The sequence below is a fragment of the Thunnus albacares genome, chromosome 7 (genome assembly GCF_914725855.1).
Source record: "Thunnus albacares chromosome 7, fThuAlb1.1, whole genome shotgun sequence".
Classification (NCBI taxonomy): domain Eukaryota; kingdom Metazoa; phylum Chordata; class Actinopteri; order Scombriformes; family Scombridae; genus Thunnus; species Thunnus albacares.
This window is the reverse complement of record NC_058112.1, coordinates 10,905,883-10,930,599: the sequence shown is the minus strand read 5'-3', so window position 1 is coordinate 10,930,599 and position 24,717 is coordinate 10,905,883. Positions and strand designations below refer to the sequence as shown.

General features: G+C 39.6%; 1 protein-coding gene and 1 long non-coding RNA gene across 3 annotated transcripts in view; one reads left to right on the top strand and one right to left on the bottom strand.

The window, feature by feature from the left end:
- Nucleotides 1-21,072, top strand: part of LOC122985574 (neural-cadherin-like) — a 99,443-nt gene extending 78,371 nt beyond the window's left edge. For both annotated transcript variants that reach the window (XM_044356339.1, XM_044356338.1), the window contains 8 exons: nucleotides 2,986-3,109; nucleotides 4,086-4,269; nucleotides 4,551-4,717; nucleotides 7,256-7,520; nucleotides 8,154-8,337; nucleotides 12,648-12,898; nucleotides 19,244-19,398; nucleotides 20,036-21,072. In XM_044356339.1, the coding sequence (XP_044212274.1) occupies nucleotides 2,986-3,109; nucleotides 4,086-4,269; nucleotides 4,551-4,717; nucleotides 7,256-7,520; nucleotides 8,154-8,337; nucleotides 12,648-12,898; nucleotides 19,244-19,398; nucleotides 20,036-20,602 (1,897 nt within the window). In that variant the 3' untranslated portion in view covers nucleotides 20,603-21,072. The remainder of the gene's footprint in view (nucleotides 1-2,985; nucleotides 3,110-4,085; nucleotides 4,270-4,550; nucleotides 4,718-7,255; nucleotides 7,521-8,153; nucleotides 8,338-12,647; nucleotides 12,899-19,243; nucleotides 19,399-20,035) is intronic.
- LOC122985580 lies at nucleotides 8,153-10,109 on the bottom strand. Its single transcript, XR_006404151.1, has 2 exons — nucleotides 9,990-10,109; nucleotides 8,153-8,316 (listed from the first exon to the last, which is right to left on the bottom strand). It is a non-coding gene; the product is annotated as an uncharacterized LOC122985580 (long non-coding RNA).
- Nucleotides 21,073-24,717: the final 3,645 nt, after the last annotated feature.

The window sequence follows — 24,717 nt, the reverse complement described above, 5'->3', positions numbered from 1 at the left end:
TAGTAGGTCATTCTTTCAAACATTTGCCAATTTTTGCCAATAAGCACGCCAGGAACATAAGGGACACCTTTGTCAGGGCAGATTGTTATGTACCTCCTCAACATTTTCTGTCAAACCTACCAGGTGGTGATTTCCCATGTTTGAACTCTGCCCAGTGTACTGCTATGATTATAGGAGACATCCCCATAGTGGAAAAAAGTTCAACTTCAACTTTAACAACTTTAAAAACAGAGCCAAATGTGTGGTCTATCTCTTGAAATGTCTTTGTGGGTTGGCTTATATAGGTAAAACTAAACAGGAGTTGAAAATGAGGATTTCTGAACATAAAAGCAGCATAAGGAATAAAGATGAAAAGTGGCCAGACACTTAAGTTTAGCTGGCCATGATGTATGTACTCTTAGTAGAAGTCGTTGTATAGAAGTTGTACATCCTTTTAAAAGGGGTGGCGTGTGGGACAGATTACTGTTACTTCCTGTAAGAGGGAAGCAACTTGAATCAATGCATTATAAATTGAGGGCCCAAAAGATTGATGAACAAGGAACTGCTGTTTAGTTGCTTCTTATAATCCATTGGGGTCCTTACTATATTAAGATTATATATTTAGATTGTGTAGATGTATTTATTATTGACATTTTTTCTTTAACATTTTATTATGCTCTTTTGAAAAAATTCTAACTAACAAGGTCATACAGCTCTTAATTAATTAATTAATTTTACATGCTATTTATCCCTATTATAGACCAATCCTGTTTCAGAGATTTATGTTTCTATTAACTGAGTAGTTTGAGCCCTCCATTTACATATAGCAAGTATTAGTGTATTTTGGGCAGTTTTAAGCATAGACTAATTTTATGATTATGAAATTACTAATTTTCTTCAATCAAGGTCATATATAATGTCAATGTATGTATATTATGTATGATATTTCTCCATAATGTTTTGGTGTAATTTGTTTTTACGCGTAAGAGCATCTTCATTTATTGGATTGTATGGCTTTTATTATATATTATCTTGCTATAAGCTTCTTGTCTTCTGGTACGCTGATGATGGCTTTTACCTGAAACACCTTCATTTTTTCCAACAATAAATAGAAGACTATTGATCTGTGAGTGCTAGTATTGTTTGTTTGTGTCTAAATGCCCAATGCTCCCATAGGGGTAAACAGTCCTTCATAGAGCAGAGCATTAGCAGTTAAAGTAGCAGCAATTTGCAAGGTTGTAAAATAATAATAAAAAAAAAGAATAATAGAATTTTCTACATACAGACATGCAATACCTAGGTATATTGTATTTAAATACTGTCAATAAAAATATTCTTGCATGTAGAATATGTCAACTCTCATATGGACCACTGTTTCCAAGCATAGAATACCTGTTCTCACTTTTATGTTCCTGTTATTGTAATTATTTCCTGATGTTTTTCAGAAACAAAACACTAGCGTCAGTGGATAAAGGATGTGTTTGTTGTATTCTTCTAGTAGACTAGTAGAATTTTAGTCATGGATATTTAATTTAGCTGTTTTTACATAATTTATATAACATCAACCACACAGTCCATAGCCAAACATTGTTTATTTAGGACTTGGTCCTGAAAGATTATATAAAGTCTCACAGCTTAGGCGGGACAGTAAAATGAATAATAACATCTAAAATGATCAATTAGTCTATTGATTATTTTTTCGATTGACTGATTAATAGTTTGGTTCCTAGAGCCCAAGGTAGCATTTTCAGATTACTTGTTTTGTCTAACCAACAGTCCAAAAAGATATCCAGTTTGATGTGACAGAAAAGATTAAAAAAAAAAGCAGCAGCAAATTTGTTGCAGATTACTTTTCTGTGGATAGACTAATTAATTACTCCATTAATTGTTTCAGCTCTAAAGTTAGTCCTAACAATTAGCAAAACCTTGTTGGAAACTGCAGCGTTCTCATTGTCCTTCATTTCCTCTGAGTAAAAATCTTTTTGACTGTTAACAGCCTATGTTCCCTCAATACTCCTGCAACATAAAAACAAGTACTGTGCTTACCTCTGGTATATTACAGTAGCAAAAATGCAATGTTGTAATAGATGTTCAGTAAAAGTATCTAAAATTGTGGTCATGAACAAACTTCAAGGAATCATTTATGGAAATCAAATCAGTTTGTGACTCAGACTGTTTTTAGCCCACCATGTTCAATTTCTCCTCGTACCCAGCCGTCCTCTCCAGAGGGAAGAGAACAGTTGATAAAATCCTCAGATGTAATCCTTAAAATGCCAGCTAATCTTTTCTGACTATGTTCCATACATAGATGGTTTTGCTTTGCCAAAGCAGAGTTTGTTAACCCCTATTGTGAGCTTGGCCTGCCACTGTGCTCATTTTTTTGTGGTGTAATTAAGCTGCAAGCTTATGATTTTGAGCAATTTACTTAAGGATTTTACCACTGCTATTAATTTTAATAACTTTTCAAAATTTTAAAAACCTTTAACAACTGTTTAACTATGTGTCATCTAGACTGCGATCGCTGTATTTGAGTTTCAACTGATGAAACAAATTGTCAGGGAATACTCTAGTTAACAAACTAAAATTAGCATCGAAGAACATCTTGTGTGTGTTTTATCTCCGTTGTGCAGCCAGTTTTGAAAATACCAGAGCTGCTGTGCAGAATCAGTTTGTGTTTTGATGGTTTCAGGCAAATATAATTTACCCATCATGCATTTGTTTTAAAAATAAAGGAAAAAGAACAATAATAAGATGTCACATTTGTTGTCAGAAAGTAGTAACAGTGATGACAGCCTCAGCCAAAAAAGAATGAAACCATGAATTTAAACCGTGACGGCTTATGTGGTTTGTGTGTTCATTTTCGTTATCTGCTCGCACTGTGTGCTTCCTTATATTACAGACTTGTGTTTTGAATTGTAACCTTGACAACTTACACGATGCCTTTTCTTCTGCTCGCATTCTTCTTCTCTGTTTACTTGTATGTTGAGAGTTGCTTTTCATTCCCAGGTATCTGAATGGAAGTCATGTATTGCAGCTTGGAGGGGTCAATGAGAACATATCATATGAATACCCACAGCTGCAGCACAAACACTATACTGGATGTATAAGGAACCTGCTCGTGGACAGCAAGGTATGGTATGGAACAAGCAGAGTTTACTAGAGTACATACACGTTGCCATGAGGCCTGTTTATGTGCCTGTTCTAGATGAATAGAGCGCTATATTGTACCCCTTTATTCTTTACGAGTTTGAATAACCGACAGCATAGGTGCTGGAGGACTCAACTTCAATAGGAATGTAAATGTGGCCTCAAGGCTATGCTGAAAAACCTGATGAATGCTGATGTCGCTCGCTCATCGCTTTCTCCTCTGGACAAATTCCCTCTCACTGTCTCTGTCTGTCTGTCTAGTCAGCATGCAGCTATAGGAAGTTTGCTTAGTGTAATTATTCTATCCATGCTGTTTCAATACTTATAAAGCAGACATACAGTAAGTATATACTTGAGTCCAATTGTTTATCAAAAAGGACAGTAGTGGACAGTTGATTATTTGTTTGAGTAAAATTAGTAATACCACAATGTAAAAATATTTTATTACAGGTGGAAGTCCTGCATTCAGAATTGTACATAAGTAAAAATATAGTATTGCAGTATTATACAGTTCAGTATGATCACCAAAAAGTATCAAAAGCTCCTTTTAATATTATATTATTATACAATACATAGATATATAAATATAGATTTTTGTAGTGGATTGGTTTTGTACTTCTTTTTACTGCCCTATTTACTGTCCCTATGCAGGTTCAATAAAATGTACCTCATCTCTATCTTAGTAGTAATAATATCAGTATGAAATGGCACTTTCAAGAAAAGATAACTCAAGAAACAATATATCATTAAACAATCAGCAATCAGATAGTAATTTATAGCGTTTCATACTTAATGATAAGACAGTTTTCTCTCTCTCTCTCTCTCTCTCCACAATCACATTTCCTTTCACTCATCTACTATGATTACAAGGACATCCACCATTTCATTTTCTTTCCTTCACTGAGTTCACTGAGTCCTCATATTTTTTTTTTTTTTTTTGCTGTTCTTCTTCCATTCAGCTGTATGACCTTGGTTCCCCAGCTGAATCATCCAACACTGTGCCAGGCTGTTCTCTTATTGATGACCACTGCACCAGCATGGAGCAACTCCCTTCCTGTGGCAAGAGGGGTCGCTGTCACGGCGAGTGGGGCTCTTTCAGGTGTCTGTGCGAACCAGGGTTTACAGGGCCACAATGTGACCAAGGTAAACATATTAATTACTTTAAATTGTCTGTAAGGCTTTCTGGGAAAGTATAGTGTGTCTTAGATCTCTATGGAGTTAGTCATTTTAAGCCTCACAAAGTATACAATCCAAATGGGAAATTCTGTGTTCTAAAGCGTCACTTTGCTGCTATAGGAAGATAACCTCGCCTTACATAAAGTGTTTTTTTGCAGAACAGCGTGCCATCGTCGTGATATGCTCGCGTATTTCCCAGCTGACAGCTGAATTAATTGGACATGCTTTGTGTGTTTTTGATCGACAAGTGGCTCCAGAGTTCTCCTTTGACGGACGGAGCCACATTCAGTTCCAGCTCTTATGGTCCCTCCCCGCACGGCAGACAAGAGTCCAGGCTGGGCTTCGGACACGTGCTGCCGCCGGTGTGATCCTCAGCCTGCTTTCTCAGGAGCAGAATGAATATTTACGTTTAGAGGTGAGTCACAGCTGGTCACTCCCATCCACCTTGACAGCTCTGATTGTCTTGTTTGTGAGCGTTAAAATGATGATTAGGGCCCGAACTGTGATTGCTGCAAATCCTTGTCAGGCTGAGAGTGAGTAATATCAGGGTTGGAGACATATGGGTGGATACTGAGGGGGCTGCAGATTGACATATGTATGTTCTCGACAAGGCCTTTCAGTAAGTCTGCAGAATGCTGCTATTGAGAGGCTGCTATTTAAAAAAATTAGCCCTCCTTTATCCAAGGTTATTTCTGTGTCTGGTTAATGTTTCAACACAATTCAGCATGGCAAGAAAGCAACTGTGTCCACTGCAATTCGAGGGCAGAGTGCTCTTGATGGTCAAATCCCCTGCTCTGTACTTAAGGGTTTTGCCAAAGCGTGCTTCAAGTGGTGAGCTCAAAGTCATGTATGCATACATGCTGCTCGCTTTGCCACAGCCAGGACTGGAGTGGTGCTCACACAGAGCGTTTCCTGGAGAAACTTCACAGAGGATTTTTTCTTATTTTACTCTTTTGAAGCATTTTGTGACCTTTCTCCAGGAAAGGTTCTATATTAAACAAACTTTACCTACTTATTTCTCCAGGAGACAAGTCTACTTCACTTTGCCATACCTCCATAGTAGCATGCCTCTCCTGACTGACACATTGCTGAGTGGATATGAAGCCAGTGTTTCTTGTCAAAGCCTTTAATCTCATTGACTGACAGGCCGAGTGTGAGGAGTACCTGGAAGTGAATGGTTCTGTTAGGATTGTCACTTTTGGCTAACTCACAGGTCAGCTGTTTGCAGTGAACTTGTCTCACTTACGGTGTATTCCACACCACTGGTCTGTCTTTGAAAACATCTTGTCTTTGTGCTTGTGCTTGTTATTTGTTAGACAGCATTGTTTAAACTGTCTGCCTCATCTCTTGTTCTTCCATGGACTTTACACTACATGAGGAAAAACAGCATTCCTCTTCCCATGCAGCAGTCCCACAGTAACAGGAAAAGGAAAAGGCTGTAGCCCTTACTGTATGTGGGATGTGAAGTCTGTCTATGAAACCATCTCTGAAACTGAATTGGTGAGCTGTATAAAACATCTGATGTCTGTCTTTGACAGCACGCTGAAGCATTTTCAGCCCGGGTGTCTCAAAGCTCTTAGAAACACTTGACCACAAGCCTGGTGCGTTTGCTGACAACAAGCACTAATTTAAAGGGCTGCCTCTCTACCCTTTTTTCTTAAGGGTAGATATGGGATAGAGTGCACACTGAATAAATAATCACACTTTCACACAAAGGTTACAAGGGGCTAGTTGGGTATAAACAGCATGCGGCTCTCCAAGGAGTATGGTGCCTCTGTAAAGAAAACATTTATCTAATGCAGTCTGTGAAGGAGTTTTTTGGGAGCAACTGGCATGAACTTCTTTCTCAAAGACCAATAACCCCTAAGAAGTGTAAAACTCTAAAATCATAGCTTCTCATTTTTTTATTTTTTTTGCATTTAAACATGATTTGACTCTGAAAAGTAAAAATAGATAGAAACTCAGACTTCAGAAATTCACTTGAACATTTTGTGCTTAATGGTGATTGCAAAGATCTCTGCGGGCACTGGGTAAAGTTATCAGATTTTTTCCTGAGTATTGATTGAGTCCTTTGTCCCTTGCTCATTTTTTATTGTGGACTTGAGGGCAGGATGAGGCAGTGGTGAGAGCAGAAGTCAGCTTTTACTGTGTGTGAATGTGTTTGTCCAATGGGGGAGATGCATTTGAGATGCCCATGCTGAGGGAGAAATAGTTAATGCAGGCTGGGCTGAATGTGAATTATCTTGCCCCACTGTTTCCAATTAAGCTTTGGACATGTACAAGCTCCAGTTATTGGAGCCCCTCATTGGTTGAGTTCATTGTGTTCGCTCATCCATAACTGCTGAAGATAATTGTTGTTTCTTGTATACCTTCCCTTCGGGATGACTCCAGCTTCTGCCATGCAGTGATGTGTACGGCAGCTTTGCAAGGCATCATGGCTGCAAAATTGCTGAATTAATTTTTACCACTGAAATTTTTATGCCATTTTTCTGGCAGGTTCACCACAGAGAGCCTTTTCTGGGTAGTTAAATTTCATAATCCTTGCCTGGTCCAACCTTTGCTTCCTTTTCTTCACCATGGGAACTGGCCTACTTCTCATAATGTTGTTATGCTCAAGATCTGTTTTCGCCCATCAACATAGCATTATATGGCAGGGGTCCAGCTCTGTCAGTTTAGAATTTGTGTCACCTCATTTTACAATTTTATTCACACAGCTGTTCCAAGTCATGAAATCCACTCTAACAGAAATAGTGTTAACAGCTGATTCTGTTGGAGCTATACAAAAGTCCTCTGAATGCAGTCCAGAAGTAGAGTTTTGATGCCTCTAATGTGAAGCCCATCCAAAAAAGAAAAAATTAAAACATTGTTAGGGTTTTTTTTTTTTTTTTTTTAAATCTTTTGTCTGTTTTGAGGTTTGCTTTTCAAATCAGCAAAGCTCTACTGTATATCTCAGGTTATTCAGGGTCTGCTGGCTGTTTTCTACAACCTCGGTGATGGAGAGTACAACCTGACGCTGCCCTTCCAACGCCTGGATGATGGAGAGTGGCACGAGGTGGAGCTCGATCGCTACGGCAGAGAGTTCACCCTGCGACTGGATGGAGGTGGAGGACGTCGGGAAATTACGGCCTCTCCTGGGCGGAGTCAAGAAATCATTATTGACCCCTCTGTGGTGATGCTCGGAAACTCTTTTCCCTCAGGACACAACCGGAGCTTTGTTGGTAGGTGGCTGCTTACGTGTTTTAGAGGAATGAGACTGAATGAATGGATGTACAGATAAATCAGTGTGCTGAAAAATCAATCAAATCAATGGATGATTGATATTTGAATTAGCAAGTTCATTTGGCGATATGCAAACAGTACTTAGAGAAGTGAACATCACAGTTATAAATGTATAAATGTTCAGATGAACGGGCACATACAGGATTCAGTGGTGATCTTTAACACTTACTGGTACTTCTATATTTCACAACATGGCCCAAAGTTGTTTGAAGCTGTAGTTTTAGGTAGATGTGAGAAAGTGAGTCAGTGGCACTGATCTGTATTTAAATGATGTGTTAGACCTCTTGCTTCCCACAGAGTGAGCAAACTAACCAGCAGAGAAAATATCCTGCAAAAAAAGAAGTCCATGCTGACAGCTTAGCCTGAGGCTGTTTGTGTGTTGTGCACAAGTACGTTGGTCTGCAGGTGTGTCGGTGAATTGGTTTGTGTGCGCATTTGAGTTTACACCCCTGACACAGTGTAAATGTGTGTCCATAAAAGATTTTGCCTGAGGACTGCTGTCTTACTGTGTCTTTTGGCATTGTAAACTCTCTGTTTTTTGTTTCTTCTCCTTTCTTTCTCTCTCTCTACAGGCTGTTTGCGTGATCTGAGGCTTTATGGCCGCACCATTCCCCTGGATCGGGAGCAGTCTTCAGAGGGGCTTCAGGTGGTCTCCTCCCAGGGCATCTCCGTCGGCTGCTCTTCAGAGGCCTGCAGGAAACATCACTGCTCCCCTCCTCTGGTCTGCGTAGACCTCTGGAGACACCACGAGTGCAGGTGCAGTAAATACAAAAAATAAATACCCTGGGATGTTAATAAGGCCTTACAGTATGCAGGCACGCTCTGTACATATTTGCACGGATATATCCAGAGACAAGCAATGCATACCACAGCCTTGTTTATAATAAAATTAGTAACGCCAGCACTTAACTTGCAAATTAACAGCAATTATTAGAGCAGCTGGATAAAATAATGTAAATGTGAAATAATACAATTTGAAACACTTCTACAAAGCAGGGTGAAATTAGTTTCAATACAATTTAGTATCATTTGTCAGCTATAAACATGGTCTCACAATCATCATTTACTTGTATGTATGAGTTTTTACAGAAGCCCTGAGAAGCAGGTGAGAAAAAAAATCTGATGATCCATTTTTTAAGTCTCTACCTCTTAAGCTTCATTTATACTCCTGAGCGGACGTGCACACGGACAGCTGCAGACACCACGGATGGGTAGTTGATGTGTTTATACTACCTTCTGGGGTCCGCTTGGAGGATGCGTTCCACACATGCGCAGTAGATCGCCGTCTACAGGAACACAGCGTTGTGTCCGGTGTGGACAGGTCTGCATGGACAAATTGCAGGTACGCGGATGTCCACACAGAGCCTACGCGCAAAGTCTCTGATGACAAAATTTACGTCATGCGTACCTCGCAGACCTTGCAGACTCACAGACGCGGAAACTACAATTTAAGCTTGAGATGGAAAAGTAAATCAAAAATCAGCTGATTGGCCTCAGGGGTGATTTTGATTGGTCTAAGTCATTGGCTCTCAAAGTGGGGTCCAGGAAACCCCAGGGGTCCTTGAGAAGGTTCCAGGGGATCTCCATAAAAATGAGCAATAGTTCAATTATACTAATATTCTATTCATTAGAAGTTAGCAGAATGTATGAGAATGACTATTCTGATCAGAAGTTTCACTCTCTCAATGGTTACCTCCCCACCTACAATATAGACAGTTATTGAATTCTCTACTAAATCATATCCAACAACTATCTTCTCAGACAGGGGTCCCTAGGACAGAAATCTTATCAAATTGTGGTCCATGGCTTGTTACATATCAATTTTGGGGTCCTTGACACGAAAAGGTAGAGAACCAATTGTCTAAGTACCAATGGTTCAACTGTCAACTGCTGGACTGATTCAAAATAAGCAATTAGTTGCAATATTCAATAAACAGCATCCAATTCTGTACCATAATTATGAATAATAACCATGTTAATTTAATTTTACAAAATCAAAATGTATCCAAAGTGCTTTTTCTCTTGTGTACAGCTATCATTAAATGTACAGGATTATCCTATTCCCTTAGCAAGTATCCAAATGCCCCACTCATAAGTAGTTTTTTTTTAATATTCATTGGTAAAACATCCAACGCATAAGGGATGAAGTGACACTGATACCATTACTAACGTTACAGTAAATTAACGTTACCTATGCAGTCGATAGGATACCAGGATAGGTTGTAGCTGTTGGTTAGTTATGAACATTATGTTTTTCACCTGCTAGCTAGCAGGCTAACGGCTAACATCAGTATAGCTGACGCTAACAGCAGATTAGTGCCAATTAAAATACATTTATAGCCAAAAGAAAGAAATGACAGTAATGTTACATAACTTGCTAACATACAATATATGTACCTTGTGCTCACCTGGAAGAAAACATGAATGCTTTTAGTCCTATTTAGAACATGGGGTGGTGGTGCACTTTAGCTTGTTGTGGCCAAAATGAGTATTACAACAACAAACGCTTAGAAAAGTGATCCTGACAAAAAAAAAAATGTTTCAATTGCCAAAACTTTTTTTTTCACCTGTTTTCACAGGTGTAAAAAAAAGTAACTTAGAAAAATGATCCTGGTAAAACTTTTTTTTTCACCTGGCAAAACTTTTTTTTCACCGCTTTCATGATTAAAAAAAATTAAGGAACTAACGTTGTGATTCCACCAGGAGCATCTGCATCACATTCCAGCTCTGACATGGTTTTGTTCCATCCTCCACACGGCTTCATACCCCACTAGGAGCGTTTCAGAAATAGAGCGTTTTGACTCCAGTCAAGCCAGCTGCCTTTTAAATTCAGTTATGGCAGCCTATTCAAAGCCGAGCAGTGCCTTTAGGCTACCGTAATTACTACAGTTAATTACTACAGTAGGAGTGCAACTTAACTGCCTGATTTTGTTGACTTATTCATATTTTATTGTTTTGGTCATTTTCCTTGATTTTCATGCCTCTGCTATTAGTAGGCAGGCTACATAGTTAAATGGTTTCTTTGTTTTGTTTTAATTATGTTTATTGTTGATATACGATCGGGAGCCTGCACGGGGTGTTTTATTTTGAAAATTGACTGGATGCTCTATGCTGTTTCTGTGTCTGACTTCCTGCCCAGCTTGCGCTCCTCTGTGTAGCTTGATGCGACTTCTGTAAAAAATAGACCAGGCGCGTCTGTTTAGCAGAGCGGAGAGCCACTTCTGGGACGCCTCTGAAACGTGCTGCAGCACATCTGGTGGGAGCACAAGCATTGACTAGAGTGGCTACGATCAGCTCCAGTGGCCGCATCGCAGCTGGAACGTGACACAGACGCACCCGGAGGGCTCAAGCCGAAAGATTATTCTGGCAAAATCTTTTTTTTCACCTGTTCTTAAGTTATAAACACAGGAGAGAAAACAATTTAGATCAGACTTAGAAAATGGATGACCAGAATTTTTTTTCTCACTTGCCTCTCAGGGCTTCCATAGTTTTCAGTGCAACATGAGACCAAAAAAAAAGCTCAAAAGAAGACAAATCATCTGTGGCAAATTGCAGGTGCATTGGCCCAAAAATACAGTATGTCAAGGGGAACAGCCTGGAAAATCACGACATCATATTACAAGGACAGACAACTAAGTAACCAAGTCACAATAATAATAATAACTTTATTTTATAGTGCATTTCATACATAAAATGCAGCTCTGCAGTGCTCTATATTGAGTAACAACCAATAAACCAATTAAACCAATTTAATCAAAATTGTAAAGACATCTAAAAAGAGGAGTAAAGTAAACTAAGCAAACATTATTACACTAATTGGCATGTCATTGTGTGGTCCACCATTGTAGTGTTTGCAGTGATTAAACTATTTCAAGGTTGGTATTTTTGTTACCACTTTCTAAAAAGGCACACTTTGTAAAGGGTTTATAAGCTATAAATAGTTGCTTTAGATCAGTTATAAGCCATTAAGATGAACAACTTCTGGGTTGCCGGGTTGTGGAAAGTCCTTTTGGCCAGTAATTTATCCTCCACCTTGCTAGGTCTTTAGTTCATCAGGAAGATTCATTCAATTGACCCTTTGACCACTTATTTATCTGTTCTGACAGATGACTCACTAACTTCTGCTGATAGCTTATGAAAAAATAAGAAACCCATGGATCTTTATTAATGGTTTATCAATATTTAGAACTTGCAACCCTAAAGTTGTTCCCATTATTGGCCTCTAAATGGTCTATTAAGCTTTATTAAACAATTTATTGACCAATAATGTAGTCATTAGTTACAATGTTTCAACCCTTCATAGAGTGCTTTACAAAGTAAAGTTGTTTTTGTCTACCCCTGTAATGTATAGTAAAACATCACAGTGAATGCATATACATAAAAAGGATGCACATGAAGAAAACACTGTAATCATTACAGATAATATACTAGCTGCATAGCACATACAGAATCAGAGATTCCTGCAACACGCTTGAAATCAAAGTGTCCACCAGATGGCAGCTAGGCTGAGTTCAGTCCTGTGACACTGTGTGTCTAATAGTGTGTCAACCTGAGAGAATAGTGCATAACAGCAGTGACAGTCAGAGGATCTGCTGCCTCTTTAAACTCTGCAGGACCGCTAAGTCTCCTGGCTGTGATTTCAAGACTCTGAAACAGTGTGGGACTTTACACTGCGGTTGGATATCCATATTCTGTGATTGCAGCATGCCTCAGGATACAAAGCGCTGAGAGAAGCAGGGGGCAGGGGTGAATGATACAGGGGATATTTCGTACAAATATACCGAGGGACTACTACTGCAAAGCCAATCTTAGCTTCTCGGATCCTTTTTCTGTGTTTTTTCTTTTTTCTTTTTTTTTTTAGTTAGAGTATAGTTGACACTCTGTAACCGTCAAGGAGCATATTTTTGAATCTGATATAAGGGGTGTAACTCAAGAGAGATTTATTTTTACACTGTCAGCTTAAGTTTCATGACTCTGTAGAATTCATTTTTCTTTTTATCTAACAGCCTTCCAAGTGTCTCTTGTCTTTGCCTTACACTACAATCACCTGTCTCTTCTCTGCACAGGTGCCCTCCAGGCCACATGACCAAAGAGAGCTCCTCGGGCAAAGTGTGTATCTATACACTGTGCGCCAGCCGGCCGTGCCGCCACGGCACCTGTCTGGCTCACTCTCCTTCCCGCTACTCGTGCCACTGCAGTGAGGGTTACCGGGGACGGCACTGTGAGGTGGCACTTGCCATGTACCATAACGAGGACGGCAACAGCCTCAGCCTCAGCTCCATGTTTGCCATCAGCATCTGTGTCATGGCCTTTCTAGGTAGCTATGTTGACTACGTAATCTACTACCTGTGGTAACCCAACATCGTCATCTCTTCTCATGTCTCATAATGTCTGTTGTATGTTTTTGTTTGCGAGTTTCATTCTTTTTCATCTTTAATACATTGTTTTTCATCTTGTTGTATTTTAGTTTTTGTCTCTGTTCTCATCTTCATGGTATAATTCTTGCATTATGTTTGGTGTTATCTGCAACATCCCCTGTTTTATTTGTTTGCCATCCCTGTTTGGTTCTGTGAAATCTATTCATACACATATCTTGTAGCTGTATTGATCTTTTGAGTTGTGCCAGGATATGATTTCTCCATGGAAGGTTGGAGGAAACATGAAACAAATATCTGCAATGGAAAGGAAACATTGTATGTCTTAATTTGTGATTCACGGGGAAGCTGTAAAAGTCCCCGGAGAATGTTGAAACTTTATGTGTTTTTCTATATTTCTCATCACTTCTGCGTTTCCTGTCTCTTCCAATGTTACGCTCTGACTTCAGAAGTCAATTTCACTCTCAGCCTTACTTTTTATCTGTCCAACTTATTTTATATCCTACCATCCGCTCCTTTTACTTCCCTGATGTATTTTTTCATTCCTTCCACATTTCTTTGTACATTTCTTTTTCCCCAAGCCAACCTAAATGTGCCCATATTGTGCACAAGTGTGGTGTATAGTGTTTGGAGCTGTAATCAGTGATCACACACACCAGGAAAAAACTCCAAAGTTAAAACCGTTGTCCTTTACTTTTCAAGTTCAATCAAGGTTAATTCTGGGATGAATGCGGAGTGATTTAGGGGGTTAAGGTTAGTTCTTGTATTTCAGTTAGTCATCAGAGTCAGACTCATCTTAGACTTTGGGGATAGTCTGGATTTGACACAAGTGTTGTGAGTTATTCTTTGACGGTGATATTGATATATGGAAATATATGGGCCAAGATTCCCATGTTCAGAGATCTGGTAGCGAGCAGCATGTAAGAAAAAAAACAAGGTGGGTGAGCGATAAAAACATTTTGTGCCACAATGTAACATGCAAAAACATTTTAACCATCCACAAAAGCAAACAGCCTTTTTTGTGTGTCCTCTCAAAACTAAAAATAACTTGAAGTAGATATTTTTGTGCACTGGACACCACCAGTATATATTTTAAGGTGTGAAAGCATGTTAGCTGGAGAGTAATGTTATTCTCCGGCTAGCATGCTTTCCATTTATTCATATTGCTTATTATAAAATACTCACTTCTATATATATACTGTATATTCACAACCTGAATAACACATTTGAACTTGTTTATTATCTTTTTAAGCAAATTTTGTTGATATTTTTACTGTCATGTCACATGAACTGTCTCACTAAAATGACTAAAACAGCTTTGTTTTAAGCTTGGTTCAGTTTGTTAGATACCTTTTGGTTGTAAGGTAATTTATAATGCAACTATATATATAAAAAAAACTAAAGACAACTTCTTCTGAAAGGCAGTAATGTAATAAACTTAAGTGTAAAGCCCATAATGTAATACATATCCAGTAAGGTAACAAAATCTTCAGTCCATAATGTCTTAGCATTTTAGCCCATCATGTAATAAGCTCTTGCTTACCCTTTATTATGTTAAATATGGGTATTTGTGTGAGAGTGTGGCTTTGGAACTCACTCAGGACCTCCACTAAATTTAAATTTTGTTGAGGTATTTGAAGATTGAATAATAATCATTTATTACATATCTAGTGTCTAAATTTAAGGTTAACCACAGTCTCACCCAGTCACAGCTCAGACTTGGAGTCAGCTAGAGGTGATGAGGGTGTGGCCTGTGAACAACACATTGGTACTTTACGAATGATAAATGCTCACGCTCGAGAAAATATTAAATTACTAGTGTGCCTCAGAGATATGATTAATAGCAGATATGTTTATCAAAACAGCTTGTTTTTTGAGCGTGTTTATCAAAATCAAGTCAAAATCTAACAGCAAATTAATTAATTTACTCATATTTTATTCATTATATTGTGTACAAAAAGAAGCTTTAACATTTCAGGCTCAAGATTTTGTGGGTTTATTGTGTTTTTATTCTGTTATGGGTTTTAAGGGTGTCGTTTAACAATTTAGACTCTGATAAATGAGAACACCAGATTAAGGGAGCAATATGAATATAAACAGTTCATATGATTATTTGATAGTGCAAAAAATAAAGAAGAAAAAGCTTGTTTACTGTAGAAAGAAAGAATTTCAGGAAAAAAAATTACTTAAAAGTAGAGACTGAAATTGCAAGCCCTTGGTGTTGGAGACTGTTGCAAAGTTTGAGGGCATTGACTGAAGCTTGGTCTCCCTTTGAAGAATTTGACTTGTCAGATGATCTAAGGCTGCCTACTGACATATAAAGGGTCATAAGTTCAGAAAAGTATACTGGAGCCTGACCATTGACTGCTTTGTAGGTGAGGAGAAGAATCTTAAAATCAATAAGTATAAAATAAGAGTTATGTGGTCTTTTCTAGTACCTGTTGAGAACTGAGCTGCTGAATTTTGAAGTATTGAATTTTATGACTCAGTACATGCTATTATTTAAGATAAGGTATGAATGCGTGGATGAGCTTTTCCAGGCATGTAGTAGTTGCAAAATATTTGGGATTTTGAATATATTAGTTGAAAAAAGCACACCTAAACCTCTTTCTTTTTCTTTGCATTTCATGTTAATTCAGAGTCAAAACGCCAAGATGATTTGACATACTGAGAGAGTTCAGAGGTCCTAAAAGTAGAACATGTCTCTCGCTTCTCTTGATGAATTAATCAATTTATTGACTAATTGTTTCAGCCCTAGACCTGAACAAGTCAAGTGACACCAACCCATTCATGTTAACAGTCTAATAAAAAATGCATGGTTGATGATGCCAAAAGCTTGTTAAGCGCTAGTAGGGTCAAGATTCAATAACTAACCACTTCTGCTCCCAGCAGGTTCTTTTTAAACATGTATGCATTAGTTCAAGATTCAATAACTAACCACTTCTGCTCCCAGCAGGGACTTTTTAAACATGTATGCATTAGTTCAAGATTCAATAACTAACCACTTCTGCTCCCAGCAGGGACTTTTTAAACATGTATGCATCAGTTCAAGATTCAGTAACTAACCACTTCTGCTCCCTGCAGAGACTTTTTAAACATGTATGTATTGGTTTCTCTAGACAACACACCACACTTGTGTCAAAAAAAAAGAAAAAACAGCCAAAACAACGAACTATCCCTTTAATTCAGTTAATTTTGTGTTTGTGATTTTTTCTGGTCCTCACAAAGATAGAGGGACAGATGTGTATGTGTGTGAATGCGTGAGTGGCTTGTATGTTGTTACTCACTACCCTCTGTAGGGCCACATTGCTGTTTATGAGTCTTTCTGTCAGAGACAGGCTTATAAAACGCTTGGGCAATTCAATACACTGTCCCTGCCTCTATAACTGACTCAACATTCCCTCCAGGGCATGTGGCTAGTATTGGGACATCAGTTATTCTGACACTTGAGAGTGAAAAGTATAAAGCGGTCTTCAATATTTGATAATGAATTCAAAGATGATAAAGTGTGGCCTTGGCATCGATCATGAAAATTCATGTGTTGCTGGCATGCTTAACGAAGGAGCAGTCCATTTGAAGTAGCTTGCCCACTGTTGCTGATGAGGCATTTATATTCAAGGCTCAAACTTTTCACCTCTACAAGAATCACAGACTGTTTGCTAATATAATTCAGAATGGAAAGAGTGGTCTTCTGTGACTGTTATTACATTTTCACATCTTGAGAGAAAAATTTAATAAAGTAAGTTAAATAAATCATTCAATATATTGTCTTGAACTAACGAAGAAACGGTTTTACCCTGTGATCAGCCCTCCTGGATGGATATGGAAGTGAAATTAATCCAGTGGTCGGGTTTAATGAACAGCTGGTTATACAGTATAGCTGTTTAATGATGACCCTCATCACCACAGGAAGCACTATCATAAATATACACTCACACTCTGCACACTCGCTGCACTAAGCAAGACTGCTAGCTGAGTGCTAAATTAAAGGGGGACTTCTGCTCTGCCTCAACTTATTATTGTTGAGGCAGAGCATCATTAAAACTTAAAATGATCATCCATTATTAAGCTTTACATAAGCCCTCAAAGACCAATCAGAATGTGAGTTCAGCGTGTGCTATTGACAGAGCCAGATGAGCTGATATCTGACCAAGCCTCATTAGTCCAGCATCAAATCTGACAATATGTTTTTTAAAAATGGAGGAAAACAGCTTCCCACATGGGCTCTGGATGCCAAGTGATCATGTAAAGTGCCTGTTCTTTTTATTCCCTGAAGGATTTACAAATAAATGATATTTTTTCAACTCTCCCCCATCTCTCACCTGTCTCATTTCCTTCTGCTCGTTGGTCAGTTTTCTTTTCCCCAACTTCCCATCGATGTTTCATTCTGTCTCAATGTTCATTTCTTCTCATTAACCTCAGACTGGAGCTACAGCGAAAGAGTTAAGTGTTTTGATCAAGCTGTGTTGTACCTAGTTGTTTACTCAACGCTCATTCATAATGCACAGTCCAGTCCAGGCTAACATCATAATACCCTGTTCATAGTAACGGTTAGAGGGCAAAGAGGCAGCAGCATTATGGATTGATGAATGACTGTGATGTTTGTTCTCCGCCGTGAGTGATATTGATCTCACTGGAATGTAGCTTCACACCACTACACACACGCACACACACACACACACACACACACACACGCCTGCAGCCACTACTGCCCAGAGTTGGTGCAAGGCACAGGCAACCTATGTGTTTACGTTGTGTGTGTTTACCTGCGCCTAATTGTGTGTGTGTGTGTGTGTGTGTGGTCGAGGAGTTGTGCTTCAGCCCCTCTGCACTGTGTGTGTATCAAACTCCTCCCCCAAAAGAGATGCATTTAATATCAGCACAGGTGATGTTGAGGGTTGAGGTTAGTGCAGGCCTGCAGGTAATTCTGGAGGTGAGAGGGAGGGCTGGCATCTCATTGGCGCCGAGCCTCATCAAGATTCTGGTGTTTTCTGCTAGGTTCTCCAGCGCAGCGGTGAAGGAGTTGGGTCAGCCGATCAATACAGCTCTCTCTCTCCACCCCATACTGAAGGCAGCCGGCTGAGGATCGAGGGGGGAAGCTTACAATCCTTCTTTTTCTATCTGATATGAGAGCAGCATAGAAAGACGTTAAAGATATTCCAGGCGGTGAATAAATAGAGAGGACGATTTTTAATTGAGATAACACTTTCTTTTGGTGGAGATTAACTCTCGGGGAGTTGTTTTTCTGTCTTTGTTTATGAATACCTGCCTGTTAGTGTGACCCCAAAGAGCTGTTGGTGCATTTTTTTCTTTCGAAGCAATTACTTTAAAAATCCAGACTAATGTGATTACCCCGCATTTCTCTGAAGATTTCCAATTAAACTGATACTTAGCACGCACCATATAAACCATTCTAGTTGAAATGGATCCCATCTAGTGCGTGAGATAAAAGAAGAGGCCAGACAGAGGCCAGAGAGGGACTGAAAAATAGGAACACCGAGAGACTTAACGAGTGAAGGGAGACAAAGGGAAGCTCCAATGTGGAAAGACAAAAAAAAAGAATTATAGAGATAAAAAAGAAAGAACAGTCAAAGTGTGAACTAGTAAAAACAGATAGCGAGGAAGGAAAAAAGAGAAAAGGGGATGGCAGATGGGAGAAAAATATTGGTTGAGATTAATGGACTTTAAAGGTCAGTCCAGCATGTTGTATAATTCAGCACACAATAGCTGTGATTGATGTGTATGCTTTAGGACCTTTGCTGTTCGGCTCCGGCAGCATTCCTCTCTCCGCGTTCAGCTGAGCCACTGAGGCTTTGAGTTTAAGCTGGGAGGAGTACAAATTCAGTTAATAGGTTTCCAAGGAACTGCGGTCTTTGATAAGACAGGAAACAGAGAGGCAACATCAAAGGGAATATTTGGAAAGGTGGTGCCTCTGCTTGCATGTATGTTCCATTAGTATGTCTTAACTGTACATTCACTGGAACTAATAGGTTTTACAGCAAATTTCAATCCAGTTGAATATCAATTCACAGTCAAATATTATATTTCTGCTTTACCTATTTATTTAGAAGCATGCTGGGTGTTATATTACACTTTATGAAAAAATACATATATTCACGCTGTATAACCAGTGCAGTATTTACTAGTATTCCAGTGTTTCTATCATCACTTTCCGCTCACAACGTCAATTTCATTTACACCCAAAGATATGTTTTTCTGCTCAGAATCTCAGTTTAATTATGTGAGAGGACTCCTGCTGTGTTAACCTGCTCTCTGGCACCCCCCAGTGTTGATGCTGGGACTCTTCCTGTACTCCTGCTGGAGGAGACACAAGGGCCTGAAGGAGGGTGTGTACCATGTGTCTGCGCACCATGGCGAGTGGGAGGACATCCGAGAAAATGTGCTCAACTACGACGAGGAAGGTGGAGGGGAGCAGGACCAGGTATGACACCCTGGAGGACAAAACAGACATACATACATACACATGCAAACACACATGCCGGTATTTAGACAGGTAGGGAAAGTAAACTGAGCTCTGAACACATAGTTATGTATTTTAAATAAAACAGGATGTAGGCTAAAATAATACACAAAAGAAAGGACAATAAGGAGTAGCATTTGATAGGCCTATTTGGTTTTCAGTTCAAAGCACCAACAAACACCATTCCCTATCAGTTCCTTGGAGATCTGGGAATGTAAGTCAATTAGCTGAAATTAAGCAAGCAGACAGCAATAGTTGTTAACGCCTCTATTTTAATAGTGCTGGTAATAGCAGTTTGCCTCCTTTTGCAATCAGATAATTAATTACTTGGCTAATCAATGGTGCTGTTGTTGCCAACGTCTCTTCCTATGTGGTAGATCTTCATCTGAGGAAGCAAGTCCATTTACTAGTAGAGGCATTAGCTGAGCTACACTGCTCTGAGCACAGATTGGTGTCATGTGGCAATGTTGTTTTTCATTATCTCTTAAATTCCAAAAAGAGATCACACGAGGGGGGAAAAAACCCCTCTCTTTTCTTCTCTACTGTCTTCCTGCCTTATTTCATCCCCTGCCTTTCTCTCTGTTGGTCTTTTTCTCAGAATGCCTTTAATATGGTGGAGCTGCAGCGCTCCCTCCAGCCAAGCCCGGCACAGTCACTTCGGTACAGCTATCCACAAAGTATCATCTCCTACCCGCAGACTAAGCTTCCCCAGGACAACAACAAGAAGGGGATGTCTAATGGGAATGGCAGTGCAGCCATCGCCTTGCGTCTGGCCATCCCCCCCTCAGAGACCGAAACCCTGCCGTCCCCTCTGACCTTCCGTCGCTCCCAGAAAACCCTGTCCTTCTCCAGCCAGGACTTGGCCCGCTACCTGTGTGAGGTCATCAGGGACATGGAGCACCCAGGGGAGCTCGGTACCATGACCACACCGCGCCGTCCCTCTGGAAAGGAACGTGGCTTAGCAGTGGTGCGCTCACTCAGCTCCCTCAGTGCATCTCAGGGTTCAGAAGTCAGGCTTCAGGGGGCCCAGAGCAGCCGGCTGGACAGGTTCAAAACCCTCCGAGCTGTGCTTAGCGATTTGAGAGGAGACTCCAAGTCTCCGGAGGGCCAGAGAGACAAACTGAAGGAGAGTAGAGGGCAGCTGAACTGTGAGAAGAGTGGGTGAGGCACTTGGAGAAACAGAACTGAAGGTTGTGAAAAAGCAACACTAATCAGAGGGTGGTGGTGGAATTCCAAAGGGAGATAATTAAATGTGAAATACTCTGAGACTGGGAGGCTGCCCAGGGTCTATGTGAAGTCTGCTATAAATGTACTGTATTGATGAAACTTTGAACATTTATGTTCTTTGATATAAAATGAATGATCAGATTTGATGTATTGTTTACTTGGCATTGCACTGTACAGTATTTACTCCACAGAAAGCACTTTTGGAAGCTCCCGGTGTCGAAACTATTCATGTCATAAAACTCATAAGAGTAATGTCTGCAAGTACGAAGGCAAATGAATTTCCTATGAGAGAGCGGGCCGGGGCTCTTTTTGCTGTTAATGATTCATGAGATCGTTTATGTGACAAAATGATTTTGTTTCATTTGTATTATCTATTTCCTTTTAAATAAATGAATATCTTTGATAATAGTTTGAGCTTGATCTTGTTCAAACACAAGTTCACATTAGTGATCATCAAATCTCCCGTTTTTTGAAGTTCAAGCCAACTTTCATCATCAAATGTTGGTCAGGCCGGAGTTTTTTTTTTCAGTCAAAATTCTCAGCAGACACAAAGCAAAGCAAGATGTCTTTCTTATTATCTACATATGAATAATCCTATGTTTTTCCTCTTTATTTGTCTACCTTCATTCCTTGCAGTGATTAGAAGAACAGATTTCATGACAGAAATAAATTGAAACAGCTGTTCGTGTCTTATGCAGCCAACTATTACCAGCAACAAGAGGCTCTGATGGGAAGAACAAAGTCAATTTCAGGATTAATCATTCATGCCCAGAGCTTGTAGCCTTCTGACCTGAGCTTCTGGGAATCTTCAGCATGAACTCAAAAGCACGGGGGGGTCCCAACAGGCTGCCCTACACCACACTTAATTGGCCAGCATTACTGGAGTTAAACAGCTGTGACACTGGAGCGAGCCGCTGGGGAAGCAGACAGGGCTGCTGCATGCAGCTGATGATCTTGATGTCTGTATCCAGTCTCTCTACACACCTACATAATACATCATGTGAAGAAACATGAGAGGCGAAGAGGATGGTTTCCACTCCCTGTAGGTTTTTAAGGAGCTTCATATTTAGCTATTTGGTATTCATGAGTCTTGGTGTTGTATACATGAGAAACGCCAGTTTTCTCTATGTGAGCTTCTGGATCATCACTATGTTCATGCCACAGTACATCTGCTTCTCTATATGGTTATTAATATTATTACTAAATTATCTGTGTTTGATTCAGGCCTGTCCTCAAAACGTGTTGCATGAATGCATACTGCCACCTATTGGCAAAATTCTGGCACCACATTTGATACAAACAATTGCTCATTACTTGAGATTTACAGTTTATCTCTGCAGTGCACACATGTGGGACTTCCCAAAGTGGGATCTAAGGATCCTTGAACGAGTTCATGGTTATCTCTGGCAACATAAATTACAGTTTAGTTCTAAAAATCATTCCAGTTATTAAAAGTAGTGCACTTACAGTATGCATGATTAGCATAAATTAAAATTCCTGAGCTACTTGATCACACATTTCACTCGCTGCAGAATTTTCTTCCTATATACAGAGTACATAGTTACATAATATCATCCACATTGTAATTAGAAAACAAAAATGAAATTGTAAAAGGGAGTCTGGTGCCGAGTGCATTTCTGTTTCCAGGTCGTTAGCTTCATTAATGTTGACAAACTACATTGTGAATTAAACTACATTTCAAATTCCAAGATAGAATTCCAGGAAACATCAGGATAAATCTGGATGGGGAAAGTGAAAGAGAGCACTCGCCCCTCCCTGTGGTGCCTTTTAGCAAGGCCTTAACCCCCAGGTGTAGCTGCTCAGTGACCAACACATCTGACAGCTTCCAACATTGCTCTCAGCAAAACTACCCTGAATGAATAAAGGATATAAAACATGCCATCATACTTCTATTTCAATGAATGTTATTCACCTTTCAGCCTCTAGAGGACACTGTAAGTCTATAGGCGGCAGCATGGTAGACAGGAGAAAACTGCAACAGTACCTGAGGGCCTTTTTCACAGGGGTGATATTCAAGATAGATAAATACTTTATTTATCCCAAAGGGAAATTAAAATGCCACAGCAGCCAGCCGCTATAAATTTAATCAAAATACAAAAACAAAGAGGCAAAAAAGGCAAAAGAAAGGAATGTAATTAAAAGCTAAATTATATACACTGAAATATAAAATATGAAAATATTATGAATATAACAGATGTGATAGATAATGCAACAAACGAATGTAATTAAAGGCTAAATTACATACACTCAAATATAAGTTATTATGAATATAACAGATGTGGTGGATAATGCAACAAAATAGAAGTCCAGGTGAACAGTCTGTCCTCTCTGTCAAAGGGGGAGTCCCCTCTCATTGTATAGTCTGATGGCAGTTGGCAGGAATTACTTTCTGTAACGTTCTTTGGCACAGTGGAGCTGAAGAAGTGCTCCATTGTTTGACCAGCAGGTCACAGGGGAGATGTGAGAAGTTCTCCATGATGTTGAAGCATTTGTGCAGCATCCTCCTCTCCAAAACCAGCTGCAGAGGAGTCTCCAGCACAGAGCCAGCCTTCCTGACCAGTCTGTTTAGTTTGTTAGTGTCCCTGACTCTGATGCTGCTGCCTCAGCAGATAGAAGACTTGCAACATCTTAGTACACACATTAAAGACATAAGCTTCCTCAAGAAGTAGAGTCTGCTCTGTCCTTTCCTGTAGACAGCCTGTGTGTTACATTTCCAGTCCAGTCTGTTGTCGAGGTGGACTCCAAAGTATCTGTACCCCCCCACACCACCCCACCCCGAGAACGTGGTCCACCGTATCTCTGCCTCCTGTCCACTGCCAACGCACCTCACAACTGCAGGGTCATCTGAAAACTTCTGAAGATGACAGGACTCCGAATTGTACTGAAAGTCAGAGGTGTACAGGGTGAAAAGGAGAGGTGAGTGAGAGACAAAGGAAAAACCTGAATAAAAGAGTGAAAAGACATGAATAGATGTTAATCATATGCTTTTGGCTTCACAGTCATCAGTACTCTCCACCACCATCATCAAAACACAAGTATCCAGAACTTTTACTTCAAGATCCCCTCCAGAAATGTATAAAGACATGTGAAAATACCCTGCTTGGAACAATAATGTGTGTCTGATTTGGTTTTTCCACAAAAAAAAGTATAATTACCATGTTAAAATCCTTAAAATGGCATCTACTCTTTTTCCCTCGTTAAAAATTCCAGACTCTATTAATATATGAGTATATTTAATCTCAATTGTTTAACAGCTGGACACGAGATGTCTCCCACTTCACTAAGAAGACAATTCTCAGTGTTTGTGCACTGGAGGCGTCAAGTTTCCACATCACACTTGTGCAAGTGGTATACTGGACCAGTATTGGCGTCCAAACTAGTTGTGATGTCACAAATTGTGCGTATAGGCCCACCCCTTAAAATCAGATTTTAAGTGAGCTCAGAGAAACTTTCCTCCTTTGGCAGTTTCATTTGAAAACAACCTTCTAGTGTCAAACTCTGCACTCTACACAATATTCTGTACGGTGAAGTGAGGGAACGAGAAGAAAAACACATTTTTGAGTGGAGGGAGGCCTTAAGTAAGTCATGCGTTCAAAACCTTACTTAAGTAGAAATGTAGACGTATTGCCAGCAAAATGTACTTAGAATATAAAAAGAGAAAGTACTTAATTCAGAAAAATGATCTGTGTGACTAACATTAATATATATTACAATATTAGATTGTTACTACTTATGCATCCATGCATGAGTAGCTTTTTACTGTTGTAGCTGATTGAGGTGGAGCTAGTTATAAGTGCTTTAGAGACAGTTAGGTTTCTTTCAGTTATTCTCAACCTAGGGGTCGGGCCCCCTCCAAAGGGTCACATCAAGATAAATGTGGAGGGATCGTGAGATGATTAATGGGGTAGGAAGTAAGAAAAAAAGTTCTGCTACTCAAAATTGCATTCATTTTCTTTCTTTTCTCAGATCCTTGCTTTTTTTGTGAATTTTACCTCTTTGAGCCTCAAATGGTTAGTTAAATGAAACCATCTG